Source organism: Gobio gobio (genome assembly GCF_949357685.1).
Source record: "Gobio gobio genome assembly, chromosome: 5".
In the NCBI taxonomy this organism is placed as follows: Eukaryota; Metazoa; Chordata; class Actinopteri; order Cypriniformes; family Gobionidae; genus Gobio; species Gobio gobio.
Genome location: NC_137101.1, coordinates 64271962 through 64298044, shown reverse-complemented (window position 1 = coordinate 64298044; position 26083 = coordinate 64271962). Strand labels below are relative to the sequence as shown.

The following is a 26083-nucleotide window of genomic DNA, read 5'->3' as shown; positions in this document are numbered from 1 at the left end:
CCCTACCTAGTAGTTTCCCTCAGTTTCCCTGCACAGAGACGTCTTTCAGCTGCTCGAGAATCTCATCTTTGGAGAAAACTGTTGATTTTATACTCAGAAAATATAGTATCACTATACTATATCACTATAAGTATCACTATTAAAAATGAAGATTACCCCAGAATGAATTGCATTGCTAGCCCACCCAAACACTTACCATAATAATGACAAATGTTAATCAATACTTAATTATTACTTTTTTTTTTTTTTTTTTTTACTGAAAATGATATAGTTTTAGTTAATGGGCACTCTTTTTATGATGTTCAATTATTTACTTAATATGCTAATATTATTGTTGTTATTTATTAATTAACACACACACGCCAACTAGACTGAGATACCATGTAAGGACTGTAAGAGAAAAGATCTTCTCCACACTATTTCCACAAGGTCTTTTGTGTTACAGTCCTGTGCAGAGTAACGTCTAGATGTTGGACTGGAAGGCCAAGAAAACTTTCAAATGAGAAGTTTCTCAATTTGTCTTTTTTGAGAAACTGGAAGAAGTCTAGAATGTCACACTAAAAACAGATTTTGTTGCTTTCAAATATACACATACAAACATTTATGAAAAGGTAATGTAGACAGACTTTAGGCCCTGATTACTTACAGGGAATTTCTATTGCTTGCTTAGGGGTTCAAATGAATGAGAAGTAGTATGCTGTTCGCAGACATTCAAACTCGCTGTCCTCTCGATAACTCAACAACAAATGACAGTAGGATAAAGGAGCAGAGAGATATGGATATGCACCTGATCTACAGTTCCTCAATCTCAAGAATCTGAATTTCTGTACAGCCCAATCAAATTCTGTTGCATTATTTTCCTGTTTAACACTGTGAAGATGCTTTGAAACAATCTTCATTGTAAAAGCGCTATATAAATAAAGTTGATTTGACCAACAGCAGCGTGTCGTCCTAAATTCAGTCAGCAAACATTAATAATATCTTAAGAAAGGATCATCACTGTTTACCCACAGACATGTGACTCAAAGCTTTTAAAAATATGTAATAGTGAATTTTATCTCATAATTCAGACCTTTGGTTCTCAGAATTATGATTTATGAGATGAGTTATAATGTATGAACTGTGATCATATAAACTCGCAGTTCTGCTTCTCGTCCAGTGGTGGAGGTATAATGAACCAAAAGCTGTTTCACCAGAGAAGAAGAAGAAGAAACTTAAAGTTTGCCTTCATCTTCAGATAAGAGACACAGTTTTCAGACTACCATAATCCAAAACAATTTCCATCATAATTATTGGTAAGTTCAGTGATAACAACTTCTCATAATAACTCAAAAATGATGTTGTGATGTATGTATGTGTCTGCCTTAGATGAGATTATATCCATAATATTTAAAAAAAATGTTATTACTGTAATTTATATTTAGTATGAATGTAGTGTAGGCCTATACTATATATATATATATATATATATATATATATATACTGTATATATATATATATATATATATATATATATATATATATATATATATATATAAACAGAAATAGGGCCCTATCTTGCACCCAGCGCAATTGACTTTGTACACCGACGCATGTGTCATTCCTATTTTGCACCCGCGCAAAGCGCGCTTTTCCCTCCACAGAAGCACGTCTCTAAACTAGTGAATGAACTTGCGCTCCCTGGGCGGTTCAGCGCAAAAAAGGAGGCGTGTTCCGGCGCAAACAATCCCTGGTGCTATTTTGCTGTTCCATTAAACAATTGCGCCACTGACCAGAAAAAACCTAGTCTAAAGTCAGTGGCGCGTTGCGCGTTGTTTATTATGCTATTTTAAGGGCGCATGCTTGACCATAATGTATAGCGTGCACAACGCGCATACACTTTGCTCATGTAATCTACACAGATGCAACAGTTATTTTTGCAAATCATAAATTGTTGCACTAAAAAAATATTAACACATGAGATGACGGAAATCATTGTGGTGTGCCACGAAGATGTGAAAAAATAGGCATAAATCTAGCTTACAAATGATTCAGGCTAATTGTAAAAATTAAGGATAAGACCTGTTTGCCCAATAGTGGCAAGACATATTTGTATATAAGGACATCTGACAAATTGGTTTGTCCGTCAAGAACCAGGAAAAAAAATCGACTGAAAAACTGAAAAAACTGAAAGACTGAAAAAAAAAAAGACTGTGAAATCACCTTTACCATAATGTACAACATTACAACTTCACTTCTCTGTCTTTCACTGTTCTTACAAGAACATCAGTCTCCTCGGCTGTGAACCGCTCCTGGCGTGCGCCTGGTAAATACGCCATAATAATAGCAATCCATAATGGAACTTGCGCACCTGCTTTTAAAGGGAATGTTGGATGACGCTCGGATTGGTTTATTCACGTTACGCCCAAACCACACCTATGAATAATGAAGCTACTTCAGACCAACCCATTTTAGATTTGCGCCGGGCGCAAGAGCCATTTATCCCGCCGGGAAAATAGCAACAGCGCCGAGACCCGCCCACAAAGTTACTTGCGCTTCGCGCTTTGACAGTTGCGTTTCAGATCGTTAAAATAGGGCCCATAGTCTTTTCAACATTATTTCTGTCTAGCAAAAATTATAATTATTTGATATAATAATATGATAATATACTTGGGTGATTTGTTCAAAAACACTCATTCTTCCAGGAATTAAACAATTGAAGTCTTTATGAGTGAATCATCAAATCATCAATTCAACCCTATTTTTAAAAAGAATGAATTCAAATGAATTGAATATTTGTTAAATAGATTGCAGCAATTATCATTTTGTCAGAACCTACAGTAATTTATATTTTGTTTGGTTGTCTATAAAATATCCAGAAAATAATCCAGAATTGTGCAGCTCTAAAATATATACATATGTATTTTTAATCATGTTAAAATTGTGTTTTATGAATGTCCTTGTGAATGCAAGCTTGCTGAAAGAGCCCACCCACACGCTCTTCTGATTGGCTGTGGTTTTTGATTGACACTCTCGTCTCGTCTCTGGTCGAGTCTGGTTTGGACAGATAATCTTATCACATCACGTCTGGTTAGGACACGGCTAACAGAGCAAACGCACAGCATCATGAGCGGTTTATTGACCCTGTTGTGTCTCAACATCATCATATCGATATATCACGTTCAACAATACTTCATGTTACTTTAATATTTGTAGGGAGGTGGGTGCCATTTTTGTTGAAGGAAGAGAGCTAGTGTATAATTCTTCTTTTCTTTGGTGGTTTAGTTAGAGGTTTAAATGATTTTGTTTGTTATTTTGGTCTTGCTCTCTCCTGAAGTCAATACCTTGTTTGTTTGTTTGTTTGTTTGTTTGTTCCATGAGCTGTAAAATGAAAATCTTTACAGTAATTCAGTTGCGTGTGGTGCTGTGGCAGGGCTCAGATCAACGCTTGTGTCTGCCTACACCCCTTGACCCCTTGAGTTTTAGTTTTTGTAGTGTGATGACTCAAAGTGTTCATTCTTATCATGTCCTTTGCTTTGTAGGCCTATAATAATAACATTCACAGCTACATTTGGATTATTAGACAATGTCCGAATTAGGGCTGTCACTAAAGATTATTTCGTTAATCCAGAAACTGGTCAATTATTTTGATGATGAATTGAGTAATCAGATATTTTTGTGGTAATAAAAATAGATCTAAGTGAACAATAACCGTTAAAATGAAAATAACAATGAGGCAATAATAATTGGTTTAGATCAAAAGCAACTAATCATATGGTTTTATTGAGCAATGTTAATATACATAAAATCTAAATAAATCATCTTATCTACATTGTATTATAACAAATGGCTCAGTGATTGTTGCTGTTACACAGCAGATCAAATCCAACATTTCATTCAGATGTCAAAAAACAAGTGTGGAAGTGTGTCAAGTAGGGTGTTTTGACGCTCTTTAATGTGACGTGACAGATCACTGTATAAGTGCGTCAGTTCAAAGGGCGCGCGGGTGAACACGATCATCTCTTCCTGTTCAAAGAATAAACATCTGAAGGTGTGTTGAGGATATGTTACAACTTACTGAAACGCATCATATGTGCTGTAATCGCTCCATCTGTGTTTCAACCGCGGAAAGACGATAAAACAATAAAACAGCTTGTAAACAATGTCATGTAGAATCACATGACCTCAGAAGTCCTTCAGTGTCCAGCTGAGAGTTCACTAGAGAAATGACTCTTTCACTCGATATATGACCTATATTAGCCATTATATTCATTATATTAGCCGTTATATTCATTATATTAGCCGTTATGTTCATTATATTAGCCGTTATATTCATTATATTAGCCGTTATGTTCATTATATTAGCCATTATATTCATTATATTAGCCGTTATATTCATTATATTAGCCGTTATGTTCATTATATTAGCCGTTATATTCATTATATTAGCCGTTATGTTCATTATATTAGCCGTTATATTCATTATATTAGCCGCTATATTCATTATATTAGCCGTTATGTTCATTATATTAGCCGTTATATTCATTATATTAGCCGTTATATTCATTATATTAGCCGTTATGTTCATTATATTAGCCGTTATATTCATTATATTAGCTGTTATGTTCATTATATTAGCCGTTATGTTCATTATATTAGCCGTTATATTCATTATATTAGCTGTTATGTTCATTATATTAGCTGTTATGTTCATTATATTAGCCGTTATATTCATTATATTAGCCGTTATGTTCATTATATTAGCCGTTATGTTCATTAAATTAGCCGTTATGATCATTATATTAGCCATTATGTTCATTATATTAGTCGTTATATTCATTATATTAGCCGTTATATTCATTATATTAGCGGTTATATTCATTATATTAGCCGTTATATTCATTATATTAGCCGTTATATTCATTATATTAGCCGTTATATTCATTATATTAGTCGTTATATTCATTATATTAGCCATTATATTCATTATTTTGATCCTCCTGTGGGCCCAGGGGAAACTGCTCTCAGTCAGGGCTATGTACATCCCAGGGCGCCTGAATGTGGAAGCGGACATCCTGTCGAGGCAGGAGCCGAGGCCCGGGGAATGGAGACTCCACACCGAGGAGGTGGAGCTCCTTTGGGAGAAGTTTGGCAGGGCTTGAGTGTACCTGTTTGTTACTCACGAGAATACTCAATGTCATCTGTGGTTCTCCCTGTCGCCTCCAACTCCGCGATGGTACAGGAGTGGCCAAGGCTGCCCCTGTACACTTTTCCCCCAATTGCTCTGCTTCCGGGAGTTCTAGAGAGAGTGCGTCGGGACGGGGCCCGTCTTCTGCTAGTAGCCCCGTTCTGGCCGGGCCGAGTTTGGTTCTCGGACATCGTGTCTCTCCTCGACGGCTCCCCTCTGGAGATTCCACTCAGGGAGGACCTTCTCTCTCAGGCAGGTGGTGTCTTCATACACCCTCGCCCAGAGTTGTGTGTGCTCATAAGTTCTGGTCTCTCAGCTGAGGTTGTGGAGACCATTCTACACTCTAGAGCTCCCTCTACTGTACGGTCTGAAGTGGAGACTTTTCACCTTATGGTGCAGAGATCGCCTGTGGGATCCAGTTAACTGCCCTGTGAGTGCGGTGCTGGAGTTCTTCCAGGAGAGGTTCTCCACTGGGTTAGCTCCCTCCACATTAAAGGTGTATGTGGCAGCCTTAGCTGCTTACCACACTCCTTTGGGTGGTGTTTCTATGGGGCTACACCCTCTAGTTAGGCCGGGTTATGTTCCTAATGTTCCAACTAATCCTGTGAGACCTATTGTACTTCAGGCTTTTTGTCCTCCGCCTTTTGTGGCGTCAGACCAGGAAAGACTCAATCTGCTTTGCCTTGTTCGTGCATTAGATACTTATGTCCACAGAGCTGCCCTGTGGAGGAGATCTGAACAGTTGTTTGTTTGTTACGGGCCACCCTCGAGAGGGGGTCCGGTGTCTAAGCAGAGGATGAGCAAGTGGGTGGTCGAGGCCATCTCACTTGCTTATGTTGCCTTCTCCTTTGGCTGCCCGGGCCCACTCAACTAGGAGTAGTTCTCTTTTGGCAGGGGCTTCTCTGCAGGATGTTTGTGATGTAGCAGGGTGGTCCTCACCGCTCACTTTTGTCAGATTCTACGAACTTGATATTAATGCTACTCCAGGGGCACGGGTGCTCGTCTCCTAACAATACCACAGGCGAGCATTCAGCTCCTATGGGGACGTGGGTATACTCGTTCCCAAAGCAGTGACAGCGCGAGTTCCCTTGAAGGGGAACGTCTCGGTTATGTCTGAAACCTTAGTTCCCTGAAAAAGGAACGAGATGCTGCGTCACCCTGCCATACACCCTGCATGCCCGCAAGCGTCTTGCTTCATCTTTATTTCAGAAGCTAAGGTAGTGTTTTTGCTGGGATGCTTTATACTTTCCGGTCGATGACGTCACCCGCCTATGACGTTCCGTCTCTCTATTGGACTGATGACATATGTGATTCACGACGCAATCACGCAGAGGCGTTCCCAAAGCGGTGACGCAGCGTCTCGTTCCCTATTCAGGGAATTAAGGTTACAGATGTAACTGAGACGTTTTTTAGATCCTCGATATAGGTGTGGTCATATAAATGACAAGGAGACCAAATCTGCACTAATCGAAGAGATGGTGGGAGTGGAGGCCGAAGAGACCGCTGCCAGTGCGTCAGTGGTTGGAGATGAAGGACAAATGATGGTGCCACCAGCAGCAAAGAAAAAGACTCTTGGAGAACTACTGAAGTCACGGACAACCTCCACGTCAGCACCCATACCCAAGAGAGTACGAGCAGATAACGAGCTCACGCGCTATCTGCAGGAGGAGTGCATCGACTCCAACGCAAATCCACTGTCCCGGTGGCGCGATAATCAATCTAGATTTCCGCTGCTTTCCAAAGTCACACGTAAATACATGTGTATTTGTGCAACGAGCACACCGTCGGAAAGGGTTTTCAGTGCCGCGGGGAATATTGTTACCCCTATGCGATCCTCCCTGAAACCACATAAGGTTAATATATTGGTTTTCCTAGCGCAAAACAAGTACATGATAACCCAGGTCTAAATCACTTTCGTTAACGCTTAAGTAATATTTAGTTTATTCTCTGTATTTTCACATAGGCCTACACGTTGCTATCATGTGATACTTTAGAATTCTTTTGTTTTTCAAATTGGAAAAGGCATTTGCTAATTTTACAGCAAAAATTCCAAAACTAACTAACTACTTTGGTTTACATAAAACATCCGAGCCAGTGGAAGACCCCGTGTGCAGTGGCAGCTCAGTTATCTTCACCCATCGACACATTCGCCGATCCGCATGCTTTACGTGTTGAAGAAGGTGAGATAACAGCTGCAGCAAATTATTATTCTATAGTTAAGCCCTATTCGGATGGTAATTGTTTCTCATGAATACATAAGGTATTTTCGACATTTACAGGGGCGATTCGATTGATTTTATTTGTGGAGTTTATTTGTGGATATTCATGGAGTATAATGCGTTGAGAGCTCGCTCAAGTACTGGGGAGCTAAACCATTTAGTGCTTTGTAAGCAGGGCTTGACATTAACACCCACCAACTCTCCATCTGTGGGTGGATTTCAGCTGTGGTGTGTAACACTGTCACTCCCACAAGTGAGCAAAGGCATCTGTTATTATAATCATGTTGCACATTATAACCAATCACACGTGATTCTGTTGAGCTTATGAATGCAATGTCTAATAATCAGAGGTGTTCAGATCAGTCATTGCTGAAACGCCAGAGTTTTGCTCTGACTCACTGAAATCTGCACTCTCATCATCGTTGCCTTGTACCTGTACTTGTGTAATGACAATAAAGTTGAATCTAATCTGAATCTAATAAACAAAAGAGCAGAGATGTGCATGCGATGTTCATAGGAGATTCATACAGTGAACGACTTTTGTTCAAATTCAGCAGAGAAAATAGTTCCAAACAAAGATCACAACAGCACCATAGCGCATCTGATGTGACTGTCATAAAGTTGGCCTGACGTTGGACGTTCGATATTTGCAAATTTAGGGACCATCTCTAAAGTTACATACGAGAATGGTATGTTTCTAACTTGAAGAGAATGGCTTACAGTCATAAAACCAACTGTAAAGTGTTCATCAAAGTGGCAGGTATGATGCACACCTTTAGATTTTTTTATATTTAATAAAATAAACTGTCAAATCACATGAAATTATGGATATTTATTTCACTAGGCTTCTGTGTGGGCTCACTATTAGGATATCGTCTGCTATAGGCTCAATTCCTTTCAAGCCCACCAGGACCTCGTGCTGCTTCCTCTGGTACAGCTCTGGCGTAACCAACATGCCGAAAGGGAGTTTCAACCAGCGTTTTCTGCCCCACGGCGTCCAAAATGTAGTCATCAGGCTGCTCTCCTCATCCAGGCGGCACTGTAGAAACGTGTCCCGTGCGTCCACTAGCATGAAGATACGTGCTTTGGGCAGTTTGTACAGCACATCATCTAAGGTGGGCATAAGGTAATGGGACCACTTGAGGGCTCAGTTCAGGGGTCTGGGGTCAATACAGAGCATAAGTTTCTCTGGCTTCTTTACTATGACAAGGTTACTTATCCAGTCAGTTGGTTGTGTGACTGTGACTAAATGTCCATCCCTTTCATACTGATCCAACTGTGCTTTAACGGCTGCCTTGAGGGCCACTGGCACCGGGGCCACAGTGCTGTCTAGCTTAAAGTGAAGGTCGCCAGGCAGAGAGTCAATGAGGCCATTGAAGACATCATGGTACGTGCTGATTAGGCTCTCTTTAGTCAGTATGCTCAACTTGTTGTGCTCTACACTATTCAGTTCCTCAGGAATGGTGAAACGTATCAGACTGAAATCCTCACATGCGGAACCCGAAAGTAGAGGCTTCTGGCCGGATTTCACAATTTCAAAGTCAAGTTTGTGTCTCTTGCCTCTGAGTGCTGAACAGGCCCATTGAGTTCATCCAAACACTGTTGTAAAGTTTCAGTCTGGTGAGACTAGGCTGCAGGGGCGTCCAAGGTGATAGTCTCATTTTATCTTTGATACACATCACATTGCAGGTTGCTCCAGAGTCTAGCTGGCATCTCTGGGGCCCGTTCTGCAGTGGGAGGTTGACAAACCACTTCTTCCCCTGTGTGTTCACTGCTCCTATGTTCATTGCCGTGTATATCTGGCCCAGATTTCCACTATTATCATCTTGGTCCTCTTCAGAGGGGGCGTCCATAGTGTGCAACTGGCGTGTGTTTTGGCCTCTTTTCATGCATACTTTAGTGACGTGATTGGGGATGCCGCACGAGCGGCATGCTTTCCCAAATGCTGGGCACTGGTCCCGCCCACGTCTGTGTTGAGTGCCACAGTACCTGCACTCGCCTGTCCCTCTCATGCTCTGTGCAGGTTTGATGGTCGGCTCAAATGGCCTGCTGGTAGGTCGCCGTCGTTGTCCTTCTGCCACATTAAGGCTTTCCGCAGGCCTAGAGTGGTCAAAGCGCCACAGTTTTCAACTTATTGTCCATAATCTCTGCAGCGCGGCAAATCTCAACCGCCATTGCCAATGTAAGATCTTTTTCTCTATGCAGACGGCGTCTCGCACCCTCGTCAGTTATTCCAAGAACAAGCCTGTCTCTTATAAGCTGGTCTCTTAGGGTTCCATATTCACATGTTGCCACTTTTTCTCTCAGTCTCGTTACAAAAGCATCAATAGTCTCACCCTCCTCTTGTCTAAGATTACCAAAAACATACCTCTCAAAGATGACATTTTTAGTGGGTGTGTAAGAGTGGACTCCTGTAGATGGTTCAATCTACAGGGTTGCCATTAGACTAAAAAACGTTATCAGAAAGATGGAAGAAAACTGTACATTTCTTGTCTATTTCCACCCACTGCAACTCATACCAACGACGGAGATAAGCGCAGTTACAATAGCAAAATATGTGGGAGAGCGTTGCTATAATATGACTATATTGTATTGCAATAGGGAGCACTTCAAAGTCAATACTAAATCAAAACTAGTAGCACAGTATTTGTAATAAAAAGGATTTAATGACAAAATCTGGTTATGGTTACACTTAAAATAGTTTCAAAATGGATGAATGAGATGATAAACTTATACCATTAATCGTACACAGCATGAATACAATGTTACCTGAGAGAGAGAGAAAGAGAGAGGAGGGGGGGGGGGGAGAGAAAAAGAGAGCAAAGACAAGAAGCCCAGATGACTTCAAGAGCCAGAGGAAAAGAGCGAGAGAGCCTAGTTTCCCATCTTCTTTTATCTATCCCTTGACCATGTGACTGAAACCAAATGTATTCTTTTAAACTGACCAATCAGACCAAAACTCACACATAACATTCAAACTGACCAATCAGACCAAACTCACACATAACATTCAAACTGACCAATCAGACCAAACTTCCCCAACAGTAAAAGATGTGGCACCCCCTGCGGCCTACAGGCCTGCCTTTTGCCTTCCAGGTCCTTCTGTTAAGCAAATGTGTTGACAACAGTAAAGCAAATTTCTTTGTTGGATTTCAAATATCAAATATCTTTGATTATTTTCAATCCTTTCAGGTGTGAAGTAGGCGTCAAGGGCTTCCATTATGGCTTTTACGTCTTTCTGCTGGTCTTGTGTGAGACCCAGGATGTGCTTGTATATGTGTCGGCACTCACTGCCCATTAGTCTTCTTAGTGTTGCTGCTTGCACGTCCGTACCTTTCTCACATAGTCCGGTCGCCAGCAAGTAATCATCAAACTCAGCTCTAAAACTTGTCCAATTGCTGCTCAAGTCACCAGACATCTTCATCGGCTCCGGTGGAGGAATGGGCGATGCCATCTTCCATTCGCAATGTTACGTTAGCCGGTTTGCCGCAAACGGACGTAAATATAAACCAAATGCGTCGCATCAGCGACGGGCTACATAAGCTCACTTTTGGGTCCTAGTCTATCTGACTCCATGTTGTATGTTGGTGAATAAGGACGCTACACAAACTGTGGATTAAGATCTGTGTATTGCTCTGTTGCAGAACTGACATGCACACAGCGTATCACAACACTCTTAACTTCCTGTTCCCAGTAAACATAACCCCTTTCACCACAAGGTGGAGCTGCTGCCTAAGCAGTACAACAGAATACCCTGTAACAGTGGCCCCGGGTGCGAGTGCCCTTCCATCTCTGCTTGCAGCTTTAATTCAAATTGTTGTTTGCGCTTTATATTCGCACGTTGCCATCATTTATTTCTGGGGTAGAAGAAGCAAGTGGCTGGACATTCTTGAGGGTTATCTGGCTCTCTGGTTTGGGGTTCTTCAAGAATAGACTCATTCATTGAGACTGAAGTGTCATTCATTAACATACCGAAGAGACACAACTTTAAAATGATACACACAGGTAGTGTTTTGACAGTGTGAATAGCCACCAACAGATTATGATGTGTTTAGATCGCCACAGTATTGCAGGAAGACTCAAAATGCATTAGGAACTAAAATATATCTTCAAACTAATCACATGCATATGTAATTTCATCGCAGGCAATTATTTAATGCATTGCATTCAGTGAAGGAAGGATTTATGCCTTTATTTGTTTATGGATTTTTTAAACACTGAATTAGATTACATTTTAAGGGATTTTAAAACAATGTGAGAATTAATAAAATCCGTAACAAGTAAAAATAACTTTAGAATGATAAAGTAGTCATTATTAAACTTCATATGTATAAATATCCCCATTGTTCACTGTTATTTACTGCAGCCATGGCATCAGAGACCATTGAAGTGGCAGCTCTAGGAAGACCTCTGTATCCTGGGATGCTGTATGACTGCCGCAAGGATTCCTTCATTCCAGGTGCTGTACTGTACCTACTAAAATGCTTTTTATTCACCCTTTTCAGCCAAATGTGAATCAACAAAACAGTACATGTGTGGTCATGACGAGACATAAGATGAAGCACACGGCTTAAATTAGTAGTCTTATTGATGGAACATTGGCATGTTTCTTCAACAGAACATTGTGTCCTCATACATGGCTGTTAAAGTCATTTCTCATTTCAGGAGTTACTCTGTGGGATAAGAAGTCACTGAGAAAAGATTTGGACACCCGCCCACAGCTCATGACAGATTTGAAGTTCAGTAGCTCTGACTCTCTCTCTAGTAAGTCCAGTCTCCTGGATGTAAGTGCTTCCCTGAAGGCCAGCTTCTTAGGAGGGCTGGTGGAGGTGGGAGGATCTGCCAAGTTTCTGCGTGACACCAAATCCTCAAATCAACAATCCAGAGTAACAATGTATTACAGTGAAACCTCAAGATTCGATCAGCTCACTATGAGCCATCTGGGCCAGATCACCTTCCCTCAGGTGTTTGAGCAGAAAACTGCAACTCATGTGGTCACGGCTGTACTGTACGGAGCTCAGGCCTTCATGGTGTTTGATCGGACATTTTCAGAAGAGGAAGAAAAGCAGAAGATTGAGGGAGAACTGAATAACATGGTCAAGAAGATTCCTCTATTTTATATTGAGGGAAAAGGAGCTGTAGAAATGACAGAAGGTGATAAGCAAACGGCTGAGAGCATTGCTTGCAGATTTCATGGTGACTTCCGTCTTGAGCAGAGCCCCACAACTTACACAGAGGCTGTAGAGGTGTACAAGAAGCTCCCCAATCACCTGAAGAAGAATCCACAGAATGCAGTTCCAATAAGAGTCTGGCTCTATCCTCTTTCTCTGCTGAATACAAAAGCAGCTCAGTTGAAGAGAGAAATCACCACACGTCTGGTTTCCAAAACTGAAGCTATAATAGAGGGGCTGGGAGAAGTAGAGAGGACATACAACGACCTGTCCAGAAAAACACTGGTAAATGTTTTCAGAGACATCAAAGAGAGGCTGCGCTCATTTCAGGGCTCATTCAGCATTTACCAAACTGTGCTCATGAAAGAAGTGGCCAGGGTCTTGCCTGCTATACGAGGAGGAGAGATGGAGGAGAAGTCACTGGAAGACATCCTGAAGATCCACTACAGCTCCCCTTTTAAAGCTGTTAGGCTGTACCAGTGGTTAGATGGTGCAAAGTCTGAACTTAACCTCTTGAGTTCTCACACCAATGAGCTGGAGGGAATCAAACCTGAAGACTCAGACCATCTCAGCTCCATCCTCCTTAATCCTAATATTGATATTGTGGTGTGCTTGACCTTCACATCTCTGAAGTATAAAGACCCGTATCTTTCAACCCTGAAGGTTTTTCTGGAATCTGAAGAGTTTAAAGAGCTAGATGTGGTAAAGAAACTGTTTTCTAGCACGCTAGCATCAAAAGAGTGGTTCAAGAATCCTGATGTCATCTCAAAGATGAGAGAGACCTTATCTCTTTTCAGAAGTTTTTCAGAGGCTAATAAAGATGAAAAGAGATACCGATTCATCATGTCTGCCATCTCTGATCCATCCAGTCCAGGCTCCTCCATCCGTCTGTATGAAAAAGGGAAGCTGACAGACACACAGTTCCAGCCCGTGTCAAAGCCTCCCCCACCAGAAGTGAAGGAGGTCCTGGAGCGCAGTGTGTCCCTGAAACTGCAGAAGTCCCCGACTGGAGAAACTGTGCGGTACAGAGTGGAGTACCAGCAGGTGAAAGAGGAACAGTGGCATGTCATAAACACACCTGATGAAGACTTTAATCTGACTGGATTGGAGTTTGGAAATCAGTACTTGATCCGCTACAGGATAGTGGGTAAAGTGGGAGTGAGTGAAGCCAGTGACACTATCGGCCCCATAATGTCTTCAGGTAAGTGTCATATGAACATTTCTCAGAATTAATCTTTAACTTCTTTTTTAAAAATATATAATTTGCTTCATTCACACAGTCAATGTTTGTATTGACAACCATAGGTGTGGCTATTAATAAATGTGTACTACAGAGACAAAGCGAGCGCCTATTTGAATATGTGATCAGGCGTTTTCGGAGTTGTGAGATCCAGTTGATCGCCAGAGCAGCCTTTTCTCGGCTAGTCCTTCTGATGTCTGCTACTGGCTCTGATGTCTCTGTAGTGGTTAAACATGAGCTATAACTGGTCTTGTGTTGATCTAATGGCCGATCTTTGGTCTCATGAATCTATCATTTGTTGCCTGGCAAATCATTTTGGCTGAGGGTGAAGTGAAGTTGCATAACTTTATATTTTTAAGATATTTAACTTTACAGAGTTGTAGCCGACTAGCGCTGACTTTGTAGCCTATGTTTGACTGAATTGTTTGCTTTATTTATTGTATGTTATGATCCTGGGTTTTCTTCCCCCTTTTCTCTGTCTCCCTCTTGTGGTCAATCACGCATTCTCATCTTCTCCTCTGCTCATTATATCTTTCAGCTGTGTCCCCTTTCGTTCCTATTTCCTCACCTGTTCCCTTTTCTCCCTTAATTGTCTCTGCTTCTTATTCCCTCTCCTTCCCTGTCTTGTTGTCGGATTATTCATTCACTTCGTATGAGAGACGTCTGTGACTTCACCTAGTCTTATCCTGTCCTGTCTTCGTGACGATTTATCACTTGTTCTAACAGTGAGTTATACTGCCTTCAGACTGTGTGCTATCCAGCTGTGCCTGTTTTCAGAGTACCTGGTCAGCGCCTGCTCGCGGCTGTTCACCCACTCTGCTGCCCTATCTATCCCTGACTGGCTGGAGGCATCTCTGGGTTCCAGGCCTTCGTTCCTCATGGGAATTTGTGTTACCATTATCCAGCCATCTGGCAGTTTCGGTTCTGACTCTGATTGATGCCTGCTATTTATGTTTGATTGTTATTGAGGACGAATTCCTTTACCTATGAAAGACTGTGGATTGCACCCCACCCTGGTCTTCCATCATCCTTACCGCTGAACAGAATAATCCGACCAAGAGATGGACCAGGCGAGTGGTAATCCCCTTCGGAACGCCGTCAAGCTCCAGGGTGTCCTGTTGGGCAAGCATTTATCCGCTGCGAGACCTGCCATTGACTCCTTGACCGTCCAGCTCTCAGATCTTACCCAGTAGTTCCACTACTACCGTCATGAAGCCACTGGTTCGGCTGGACAGCACGATTCTTCTGAGCCGCGTATCAACAACCCGCCGTGCTACTCAGGTGAGCCCTTACAGTGTCGATCTTTCCTCACCCAATGCAAGGTTGTTTTTTCCCTCCAGCCATCGACTTATGCCAAGGAAAGTTCTAAGGTGGCTTATGTGATTTTTCTTCTCAATGGACGGGCTCGAGAGTGGGCGGCGGCGAACTGGGAGGCAGAGGTAGACTGTGTTTTCAAGTTTTCTCTTTTTAAGGAGGAGATGATCAGAGTTTTTGACCGGTCTGCACACGGTGATGAAGCATCCCGCCTTCTATCCACTTTGCACCAGGGGAAGAGGTCAGTCACTGATTATTCGATTGAGTTTCGAACCCTGGCCACCACTAGTGGATGGAATGATCCGGCACTCCACAGCCGCTTTCTCGAGGGTCTGAACTCTGAGATCAAGGATGAGGTTTTTGTCCGGGAGGTTCCGGACACCTTCGATTCCCTTGTCGAGCTGGCTCTTCGCATCAAGAGACGTTTTGATATGCGACGAAGGGCCCGCAGAACGGAGGCTTCATTATTTCCCGCCTCCACGGCGACACAGCCACAACTACCACCTGCTGCTGATCCTGAGCCGATGCAACTAGGGGGGCTTCGTATTTCCATACGGGAACGCCAACGCAGGATTATGAATCGCCTTTGCATGTACTGTGCTGCCGCTGATCATTTTGTCTCTAGGTGTCCAGTAAAGGGCCAGCGCTCGTCAGTAGGCGGAGGGTTGCTGACGAGCGCAACGTCATGGGTCTCTCCATCCAGGTCCTGCACTTCTCTTCCTGTACACCTCCGCTGGCTGGGTTCGTCAGTTTCTTGCTCTGCATTGATTGACTCGGGGGCGGAGGGGAACTTTGTTGACGAGACTTGGGCCTTGGAACAAGGTGTCCACTCTTGGAGTCAACTTTATTTATAAAGCGCTTTTAACAATGCAGATTGTTTCAAAGCAGCTTTAGTGTTAAACAGGAAAATAATGCAGCATAATTTTATTCAGCCGTATAGCCATTCTGGAGAAAATGGTGATGTCATCAGTTCTTTTCAGTTATCATACAGTGGCAGTGTGGGCTTTAGATCAGTAATTAGAGCAGTAATTTAGTTTATATGGTTAATTTAGTTTAATAATTAGATTTATTTCGATGTTTAGTTGAAAAATTTAGAAAAATCTGTGTCCCCAACTGAGCACGCCAAGCCAGAGGCAACAGTGGCAAGGAAACCAAAACCCCATCAGGAGCAGAATGGAGGAAAATAAACCTTGGGAGAAACCAGGCTCAGTCGGGTGCCAGTTCTCCTCTGGCCAATTAACAAACAGCGTATTATTATTATTATTATTATTATTATTATTATTATTATTATTCTGGCCGCTTTACTGGTCAGAGGTCATAATAGATCGGAATATTCGAAGGACCGGAGTCAACACGCTGGAGACGGGTTTATTGAGGATGATGTTGATTAAATAATTATTAAAGTGCAATATTCGAATGACCGGAGGCAACACGCTGGAGACGGGTTTATTGCGGATGACATATCGATTTAAGTATTATTCAATTGTAATATTCGAACAATCGGAGTCATCACGCTGGAGACGGGTTTTTTGAGGATGCCGTGTCGATGAGGCAGTTTTAGGGTTTAGAGTCTAATCACGGTCTCTCAGACACTTCAGGGTCCTGCGTTGGTCTTCTCCTGGCGCAGGTCCACCATCTGATCTGGATACGGCCCGGATCCGGCTGACGGCAGTAAACCTCGGGATAAACAGAGAGACTATCATTAGCGTAGATGTCATTCTTCTGATGATGTCACGAGTACATCAGGTGTTATGGGAAGTGTTCCCGGTTCCGGCTGACCTAGTTAATGCAGCCTAACAATCATTTCATTGAAAAAGTGTTTTATGTGTATGCCAGAGTAAAGAGATGTGTTTTTAGTCTAGATTTAAACTGACAGAGTGTGTCCGCTTCCCGAACAATGCTAGGAAGACTGTTCCAGAGTTTAGGAGCTAAATAGGAAAAGGATCAACAGCCTGCAGTTGATTTGGATATTCTTGGTATTATCAACTGGCCAGAATTTAGAGACCGCAGTAGACGTGATGGAGTATAATGTGTTAAGAGCTCGCTCAAGTACTGGGGAGCTAAAACATTAAGTGCTTTGTAAGTAATAAGCAAGATTTTAAAATGTATGCAATGTTTAATAGGCAGCCAGTGCAATGTTGACAGAACTGGGCTAATATGGTCACACTTCCTGGTTCTAGTAAGTACTCGAGCTGCTGCGTTTTGGACCAGCTGGAGTTTATTTATTAAGCGAGCAGGGCAACCACCCAGTAGAGCATTACAATAATCTAACCTTGAGGTCATGAACGCATGAACTAACTGTTCAGCATTTTGCATTGAGAGCTTGTGCCGTAATTTAGATATATTTTTAAGAAGGTAGAATGCAGTTTTACAGATGCTAGAAACGTGGCTTTCAAACGAAAGATTGGTATCTAAGAGCACACCCAGGTTCCACACTGACCACGAGCACTGGACAGAGCAACATCAAGTGTTAGACAGTATTCTAGGTTACTACTTGTGGAGCTTTTTTGTCCAATAATTAAAAATTCAGTTTTTTCTGAATTGAGTTGCAGGAAATTACTGGTCATCCAGTGTTTTATATCAGCTCTGCATTCCGTTAATCTTGTGAATTGGTAAGTTTCTTCAGGGCGTGAAGAAATATAGAGCTGAGTATCGTCAGCATAACAATGAAAACTAACGCCATGCTTCCTAATGATATCTCCCAGTGGTAGCATGTACAGGGTGAAGAGTAGCGGTCCTAGCACTGAGCCTTGCGGTACTCCATACTGAACTTGTGATCGGTGTGACATCTCTTCATTTACTGCTACAAACTGATAACGGTCGCATAGGTATGATTTAAACCATGATAAAGCAATTCCACTAATACCTACATAATTTTCGAGTCTATTCAAAAGAATGTTGTGGTCGATGGTATCAAATGCAGCGCTAAGATTGAGTAACACTAATAGAGAGATACAGCCACGATCGGATGATAAGAGTAAATCATGTGTAACTCTGATGAGAGCAGTCTCAGTACTATGATACGGTCTAAATCCTGACTGGAAATCCTCACAGATACCATTTCTTTCTAAAAAGGAACATAATTGTGAAGACACTGCCTTTTCAAGTATTTTTGACAGAAAGGGTAGATTTGAGATTGGCCTATAATTGACTAATTCTGTAGGATCAAGTTGCATTTTTTTTAAATAAGTGGTTTAATAATAGCCAACTTAAAAGTTTTCGGTACATATCCTAATGACAAAGATGAATTAATGATATTAAGAAGAGGATCTATGACCTCTGGTAGCATCTCTTTTAATAGCCTAGTCGGTACAGGGTCAAGCATACATGTTGTTGGTTTTGATGATTTAACGAGTTTAGTCAATTCTTCTTCTCCTATAGCAGTGAATGAGTGTAATTTTTCCTCAGTGACACTACAATGCTCTGTCTGATGTGATACTGTAGTAGACGGCTGCATGGTTAAAATTTTCATCCTAATATTATCAATCTTACATGTGAAGAAGTTCATAAAGTCATTACAGCTGTGCTGTTTACAATCATCAGAAGTTGAAGCTTACAAGACCTACAAGACTCCACCCCTCTGTTCGCCCTAGATGGCAGCTCCCTTCCTAGGGTGCAGAGAAGGACTGCTCCATTGACTCTTACTGTTTCAGGAAACCATAGAGAGACTATTTATTTTTTTGTTTTTCAGTCCCCTTTTTTTCCAGTGGTTTTAGGCCATCCGTGGTTGGTTCTCCACAACCCCCAGCTTAATTGGGCGGAGGGATCTGTTTTGTCTTAGAAATTGTCTTGTCATGTTGATTGTTTGTCTTTTGCTGTGCCCCCTGTCTCTTCTGTTACTGTTTTTCAGGAGGAACCAGGTGATTTATCTGGGGTGACGGAGGACTATCACGATTTGAGGGAGGTATTCAGCCGCTCCCGGGCCACTTCTCTCCCGCCTCATCGCCCGTATGATTTCAGTATAGATCTTCTCCCGGGTACCACGCCTCCTCGGGGAAGACTATACTCGTTATCCACTCCCGAACGGGAGGCGCTCGAGATACATCTTTCTGACTCGCTCAACGCTGGTACTATCGTTCCTTCCTCGTCCCCAGCGGGAGCCGGCTTCTTCTTTGTGAAGAAGAAGGACTGCTCCCTGCGTCCTTGTATAGATTATCGGGGTTTGAATGACATCACTGTCAAGAATCGTTATCCGTTGCCACTGATGTCATCAGCCTTCGAGGTCTTGCTGGGAGCTAGGATTTACGAAACTTGATTAAGTAACGTCTATCACCTAGTGCGTATAAGGGAGGGGAATGAATGGAAGACCGCGTTTAACACGCCCCTCGGGCACTTTGAATACAGAGTCCTTCCTTTCGGGTTAGTAAACGCCCCAGCGGTTTTTCAAGCCTTAGTAAATGACGTCCTTCGTGACATGCTCAACGTGTTCGTGTTTGTCTACCTTGACGACATTTTGATCTTTTCGCCCATCACTCCAGGTTCACATCCAACATGTTCGTTGTGTCCTTCAGTGGCTTCTGGAGAATCGACTTTATGTAAAGGCTGAGAAATGTTCTTTCCACGCCTCCTCTGTTACGTTTCTGGGTTTGGTCATTTCGGCAGAGGAGATCAGTATGGACCCCGCTAAGGTCCAGGCGGTCACTGACTGGCCCGTGCCCGAATCCCGTCTCGCGCTACAACGTTTTCTCCGGTTTGCTAATTTTTACCGTCGTTTTATTCCTGGTTTCAGTCAAGTGGCTGCTCCTCTTGCTGCTCTGACCTCAGTCAAGTCCCAGTTTAGGTGGTCAGATTCTACGCAGATGGCGTTTGACGTTCTAAAGTCTCTTTTCACTACCGCGCCTATCCTTCTTACCCCTGACTTCACTAAACAATTTATAGTCGAGGTCGACGCTTCTGAGGTGGGGGTCAGGGCTGTTCTTTCCCAGCGTTCCACCGCTGATGGAAAGATACATCCCTGCGCTTTTTTTTCTCACGTCTCTCCCCCGCGGAGCGTAATTACGACGTAGGCAACCGCGAACTACTCGCCATTCGTCTAGCGTTAGGCGAGTGGCGACAGTGGCTAGAGGGAGCACCTGTTCCTTTTTTGGTCTGGACAGATCACCGTAATCTTGAGTATATCCGCAAAGCCAAGAGACTTAACGCTCGTCAAGCCCGTTGGGCCCTGTTCTTTACCCGGTTCGATTTTACTATCTCTTATTGCCCGGGCTCTAAGAATGTTAAGCCTGACGCGCTATCTTGACTTTTTGACTCCTCCTTATCGACTGAGCCTGAGGAGATTATTCCCTCGGGTCCTGTTGTTGGCACGTCCGTCTGGGGAATAGAGAGGCTGGTAAAGCGTTCTCTTTCTCGAGTCATAGTCCCGCGCAATGTTCCTAAGGGACTTTTTGTTCCCGTGTCCACGCGACGAGCTGTCCTTCAGTGGGTCTCACCTGGCTCTCGACTTTATCACTGGGCTCCCCCTCTCGGCGGGTAACACCGTTATTCTTACCGTGGTAGATCGTTTTTCTAAGTCGCCCCATTTTATTCCACTCGCTAATCTCCCTTTCTGCTAAGGAGACCGCCCAGATCATGGTTGATCATGTTTTTAAGCTACATAGTTTACCTACTGATATAGTGTCTGATAGAGGCCCTCAGTTTTCTTCTCAGTTCTGAAGAGAGTTTTGTCGCCTGATTGGGGCTTCCGTTAGCCTTTCGTCCGGGTATCACCCCCAGACAAACGGTCAAGCAGAACGGACCAATCAGATTGTCGCATGCATTCTTCGCAGTTTCACCCATCAGAATCCCACGTCCTGGTCTCAGCACCTTTCCTGGGCTGAATACGCCCATAATTCCCTTCCGTCCTCCACCACTGTTCTTTCGCCTTTCCATTGTTGTCTCGGCTATCAACCTCCGTTATTTGCGTCCCAAGACTCTGAGTCTAATGTTCCCTCTGTACAAGCTTTTATTAGCTGTTGCAAGCGCACCTGGAGGAGAGTGCGGTCTGCTCTCTGTCGAGCTGGAAGACGCATGACTGTTGTGGCTAATAAGCGCATAATAAAGAGTCCTTGCTACGTTTGCGGTCAGAGAGTGTGGTTATCCACTTAAAATGTACCTCTCCAGTCCGATTCACGCAAATTGTCTCCCTGTTTTGTGAGACCATTCTGCATTGTAAAGGTCATAAGTCCGGTCCAAGTTAAGCTTCACCTTCCGCCTAATTTACGCCGGGTTCATCCCGTGTTTCAAGTCTCCTGCATCAAGCCAGCCATTCATCCTCCCTCTCGCCCGGTTCGCGCTCCTTGTGTTGTCAATGATACCCCTATCTACAGGGTTCGTCGAATTCTTGACATGCGCCGTCGGGGACGCGGCCATCAGTATCTCGTCGACTGGGAGGGGCATGGTCCTGAGGGGAGAAGCTGGGTTCCCTCCCGGGACGTCCAGAATCCTTCTCTCATCGCTGATTTCCTCCAGTCTCGCCAGGTGCCCTTAGGGAGGGGTACTGTTATGATCCTGGGTTTTCTTCCCCCTTTTCTCTGTCTCCCTCTTGTGGTCAATCACGCATTCTCATCTTCTCCTCCGCTCTTTATCTCTTTTAGCTGTGTCCCCTTTCGTTCCTATTTCCTCACCTGTTCCCTTTTCTCCCTTAATTGTCTCTGCTTCTTATTCCCATCTCCTTCCCTCTCTTGTTGTCGGATTATTCATTCACTTCGTATGAGAGACGTCTGTAACTTCACCTAGTCTTATCCTGTCCTGTCTGCGTGACGATTTATCACTTGTTCTAACAGTGAGTTATAATGCCTTCAGACTGTGTGCTATCCAGCTGTGCCTGTTTTCAGAGTACCTGGTCAGCGCCTGCTCGCGGCTGTTCACCCACTCTGCTGCCCTATCTATCCCTGACTGGCTGGAGGCATCTCTGGGTTCCAGGCCTTCGTTCCTCATGGGAATTTGTGTTACCATTATCCAGCCATCTGGCAGTTTCGGTTCTGACTCTGATTGATGCCTGCTATTTATGTTTGATTGTTATTGAGGACGAATTCCTTTACCTATGAAAGACTGTAGATTGCACCCCACCCTGGTCTTCCATCATCCTTACAGCTAACATTGTATAGCTTCTTATACTTTTATAATGGCTAATATTGATCACACATAAACTGATATTTCACAAAAAGAGACTGGGTTGTGTTTTATGTCATATTTAATTTTATTACAGTCAGTGATAATCATGTGCACACTTATTGTGTGAACACTTATTGTTGTTTACTTCTTTTTTTTAAATGTAAAGGAAAAGAGGCATGGTTGTGTTTTATATTTTTTTGTTTTGTTATCAATATATGCATTGAAGATAACCCAGGTACACACTTGAACCACATTTGTGTGGCTATTGATAAGTTTTATGACATATTTCGTTGAGAGAGAGCTGAGTGACGCCATCATGAACGCTGCTGTTCCATTAGCAGAGTACTGGACTCCTCCTGTCCTCCCATCCTCGGGAGTTTGTTTGTTCATTTTGCAGGACTGTTTTGCTCTGACAGACTGGGATGTGTTTAAAGCTGCAGCCACACAGGAGGACTTTTCTGTCAACATTCAGGATTATACTGAGTATGTGACTGGGTACATTAACACTTATGTTGATAACATCATACCCACCATACAAGTCAGGAAGTTCCCCAATCAGAAGCCCTGGATAAACCGTCAGGTACGCAACATGCTGCGTGCTCGTTCTTTTGCATTTAGATCTGGCAATGAGAGAGTACAAAGCTGCAAAGTATGGACTGAGAAGAGCCATAACAGCGGCCAAGAGACAGTATAGAGAGAAGCTGCACAGTTTCTACTCCACTGCTGACCCCGGGAGGATGTGGAAAGGCCTGCAGCACATCATTTCCGCAGACAACCTGCCGGATGACCTAAATACCTTTTTTGCCCGTTTTGAGACCCCCAGTGTCAATACAGAGAGGAGTCATACACACATTCGGACTAGCCAACTCTACTCCTCTCCTCCTACTGTTTCATCAGCTGTGGTACACAAATCACTGAGGAGGATTAACCCCCGCAGGGCAGCAGGGCCAGACAACATCCCTGGTCGGGCCCTCAGAGATTGTGCTACTGAACTGACTGATGTACTCACATCTATCTTAAACCTTTCCCTCAGTCAGAGTACCGTTCCCACTTGCTTTAAAACCACAACTATTGTCCCCCTTCCCAAGAAGAGCCTGTCGACCTGCTTGAGTGACTATAGACCGGTAGCACTCACTCCAATCATCATGAAGTGTTTTGAGAGAGTGGTGCTGGCCCACATTCAGAGCAGTATGCCAAACACATTGGACTCGGATGCTATTGCTGATGCCCTTCATATTTCCATCTCTCATCTGGAAGATAAGGACACATATATATTAGGATGCTATTTATCGATTATAACTCTGCTTTTAATATGGTAATCCCTCATAAACTCATCCACAAACTGTATGTACTTGGACTAGATCCCACACTTTGTGACTGGCTCCTAGACTTCCTGACTGGCAGACCACAGTCTGTCCGGATTGGAAATAGGACCTCAGCCACTATCATAACAAACATTGGCACCCCACAGGGGTGTGTTCTTAGTCCTATCCTCTACACACTGCTCACACTCTTCATCCCGAAGCAGCTTACAGGAGGGAGGTGGCCAGTCTTGTAACATGGTGTGAGGCCAACAATCTTACCCTCAACACAGACAAGACAAAGGAGATGATCGTGGATATGAGGAAAAAGAGGAGAACTCATCAGCCACTGCTTATCCGAGAGCTTGAAGTTGATTGGGTGAGTAGTTTTAAATATTTGGGGGTCCACATCAGTGAGGATCTCACCTGGACACTTAATACCACCCAGCTGGTTAAGAAGGGACAACAGCAGCTGTACTTCCTGAGGAGACTGAGGAAGTTTGGCATGTCGACTAAGATCCTCAACAACTTCTACAGCTGTGTTGTGGAGAGCGTCTTAACCAGCTGCATTACCATGTGGTATGGAAACACCACTGTGAGGGATCGCAAACGTCTGCAGAGAATTATGAAGACTGCTGAGAAGATCGTCAGGACTCCACTGCCTTCTCTGCAGACCATTTATCATTGCAGACTCCACAGGAGCACTGGCTCAATCCTTAAGGACCCCACCCACCCCCAGCATAGAGTGTTCACACTTTTACCCTCGGGACGGAGGGATAGAAGTGTGAAATGCAGGACCTCTAGATTGAGGAACTCTTTCTACCCCTCAGAGATCAGACTCTTAAACAGATAGTCAATTGTCAATTATAGAATGATAGTCATGCATTGTCAAAAGAGCAGTGATCCGACGAGTTTGAAAATCGTGCAGTCTGAACTAGGCATTGTTGAACAACTGAATCATGCATGTTTATTATGGCTCGCCTACGCTTCTACTCTACCCCTCTTAATTGAGTTCTGAGAAAAGTTCATTACAAAAAGTCATTTAAAAGCCATAATTATAATTTCATGTGATACAACTGCTTACACATAAAATAATCCCTAGTGTTTTAATCCAGGTTTTATGAAGCGAAACGATTACTTTATGATTAACAAAGTGAAATCTGAGTCGTATTCCCTCTCCAGTCCAATCTGTGATCAGTTGATGTCTACAGAAGCCAAATCAAATATGGTGGCATATCAATAGTGTCAAACCCTTAATAATGCTTGTGTCAGGATTAGGGCTCTGGAAACAGCAGAAACATTTCTATAATTATCTTCTGTGTTGGAGGATTTCTGCATGTGTTAGCAATGGATGCAGGATCATTTTCTCTTGACATGATACTCACACTCTTCATGTCTGTTGATTTCCACAGTCCCTGATCCCGAGACCAGGAGCAACTTCCTGCACTGTAAGTGACTGAGAACACAAGCAGAGAAACTCATGAGTGTGTTCATGAGTGTGTGTTCATGAGTGTGTGTGTGTGTGTGTTCATGAGTGTGTGTTCATGAGTGTGTGTTCATGAGTGTGTGTTCATGTTCTTCCTGGAGAAGAGGAAAGAAAACATGACAGAAGAGTTTTAGAGTTGATCATGTGAATGATGATTAAACTGAACTGAGACACTGATGATATATTGAACATGAAGAGTTCAGCTACATTAAAAGATTCATAATTCTTCATCAGATTCATAAGATCCTGATTCTGATGTGTTTTCTCTCCATCAGACTCACTTCGGCTGACTCCGGATTTGAACACAGCACATGAAAACCTCAGTCTGTCTGAGGACAACAGAGAGATTACTAGCACTTATCCAAAGCTTCAGCCGTATCCTGATCATCCTGACAGATTTGATTATTATTGGCAGGTGTTGTGTAGAGAGAGTGTGTGTGGACGCTCTTACTGGGAGGTTGAGTGGAGTGGAGATGTGTCTATAGCAGTGTCATATAAGAGCATCAGCAGGAAGCGAGGGGGTGATCAGTGTTGGTTTGGATATAATGATCAGTCCTGGAGTTTGGAGTGCACTCCCTACATGTACGCATTCAGACACAACATATGGACTAAACTCCCTGTAAAGCCCATCAGCCGTAGAGATAATAGAGTAGGAGTGTATGTGGATCCCAGTGCAGGAACTCTGTCCTTCTACAGCGTCTCTGGAGACACAATGAGCCTCATCCACACAGTCCAGACCACATTCACTCAGCCGCTCTATCCTGGGTTTTATGTTGGTTATCCTGGATCAGTGAAACTGTGTTGATGAATCAGGATAGACTGATGAGAGATTCTACCCATAATGCTTTGAGCTCATTATAAATCAGTGACAGTGAGACGTTATAGAGTCTCTTCATTACATTAATACTACAGCTGAACTTCTGTCACTGAAACAACATGTGTGTGTAATAAACCCTCATATAGACAGTGAGATCAGTGTGTGTGACGGTGTGTATCTGTGAATTTTATGACAATTTATTGTGTATTTTATGACAGTTTGTTGTGTAAGTGGCCGTTATTACCCTGAGAAAAATAAACTTCCGCCCAGACAGTC

The 26083-nt window shown here is 43.1% G+C and overlaps 1 protein-coding gene across 1 annotated transcript; it reads left to right on the top strand.

The window, feature by feature from the left end:
* The first annotated feature begins 1235 nt into the window (after positions 1-1235).
* Positions 1236-26083, top strand: LOC307126465 (stonustoxin subunit alpha-like). Its single transcript, XM_079816979.1, has 5 exons — positions 1236-1295; positions 11753-11845; positions 12052-13758; positions 24917-24952; positions 25266-26083. The coding sequence occupies exons 2-5, from the start codon at positions 11755-11757 to the stop codon at positions 25793-25795; spliced, it is 2364 nt and encodes a 787-aa protein (XP_079673105.1). The 5' UTR covers positions 1236-1295; positions 11753-11754; the 3' UTR covers positions 25796-26083.

Bases quoted from the DNA above. Each gene is read 5' to 3' on its own strand.
- LOC307126465 (XM_079816979.1), top strand. From the start codon at position 11,755: ATGGCATCAGAGACCATTGAAGTGGCAGCTCTAGGAAGACCTCTGTAT. The intron at 11,846-12,051 runs GTGCTGTACTGT...TTCTCATTTCAG, and splicing joins CAAGGATTCCTTCATTCCAG to GAGTTACTCTGTGGGATAAG. The intron at 13,759-24,916 runs GTAAGTGTCATA...TGATTTCCACAG, and splicing joins CGGCCCCATAATGTCTTCAG to TCCCTGATCCCGAGACCAGG.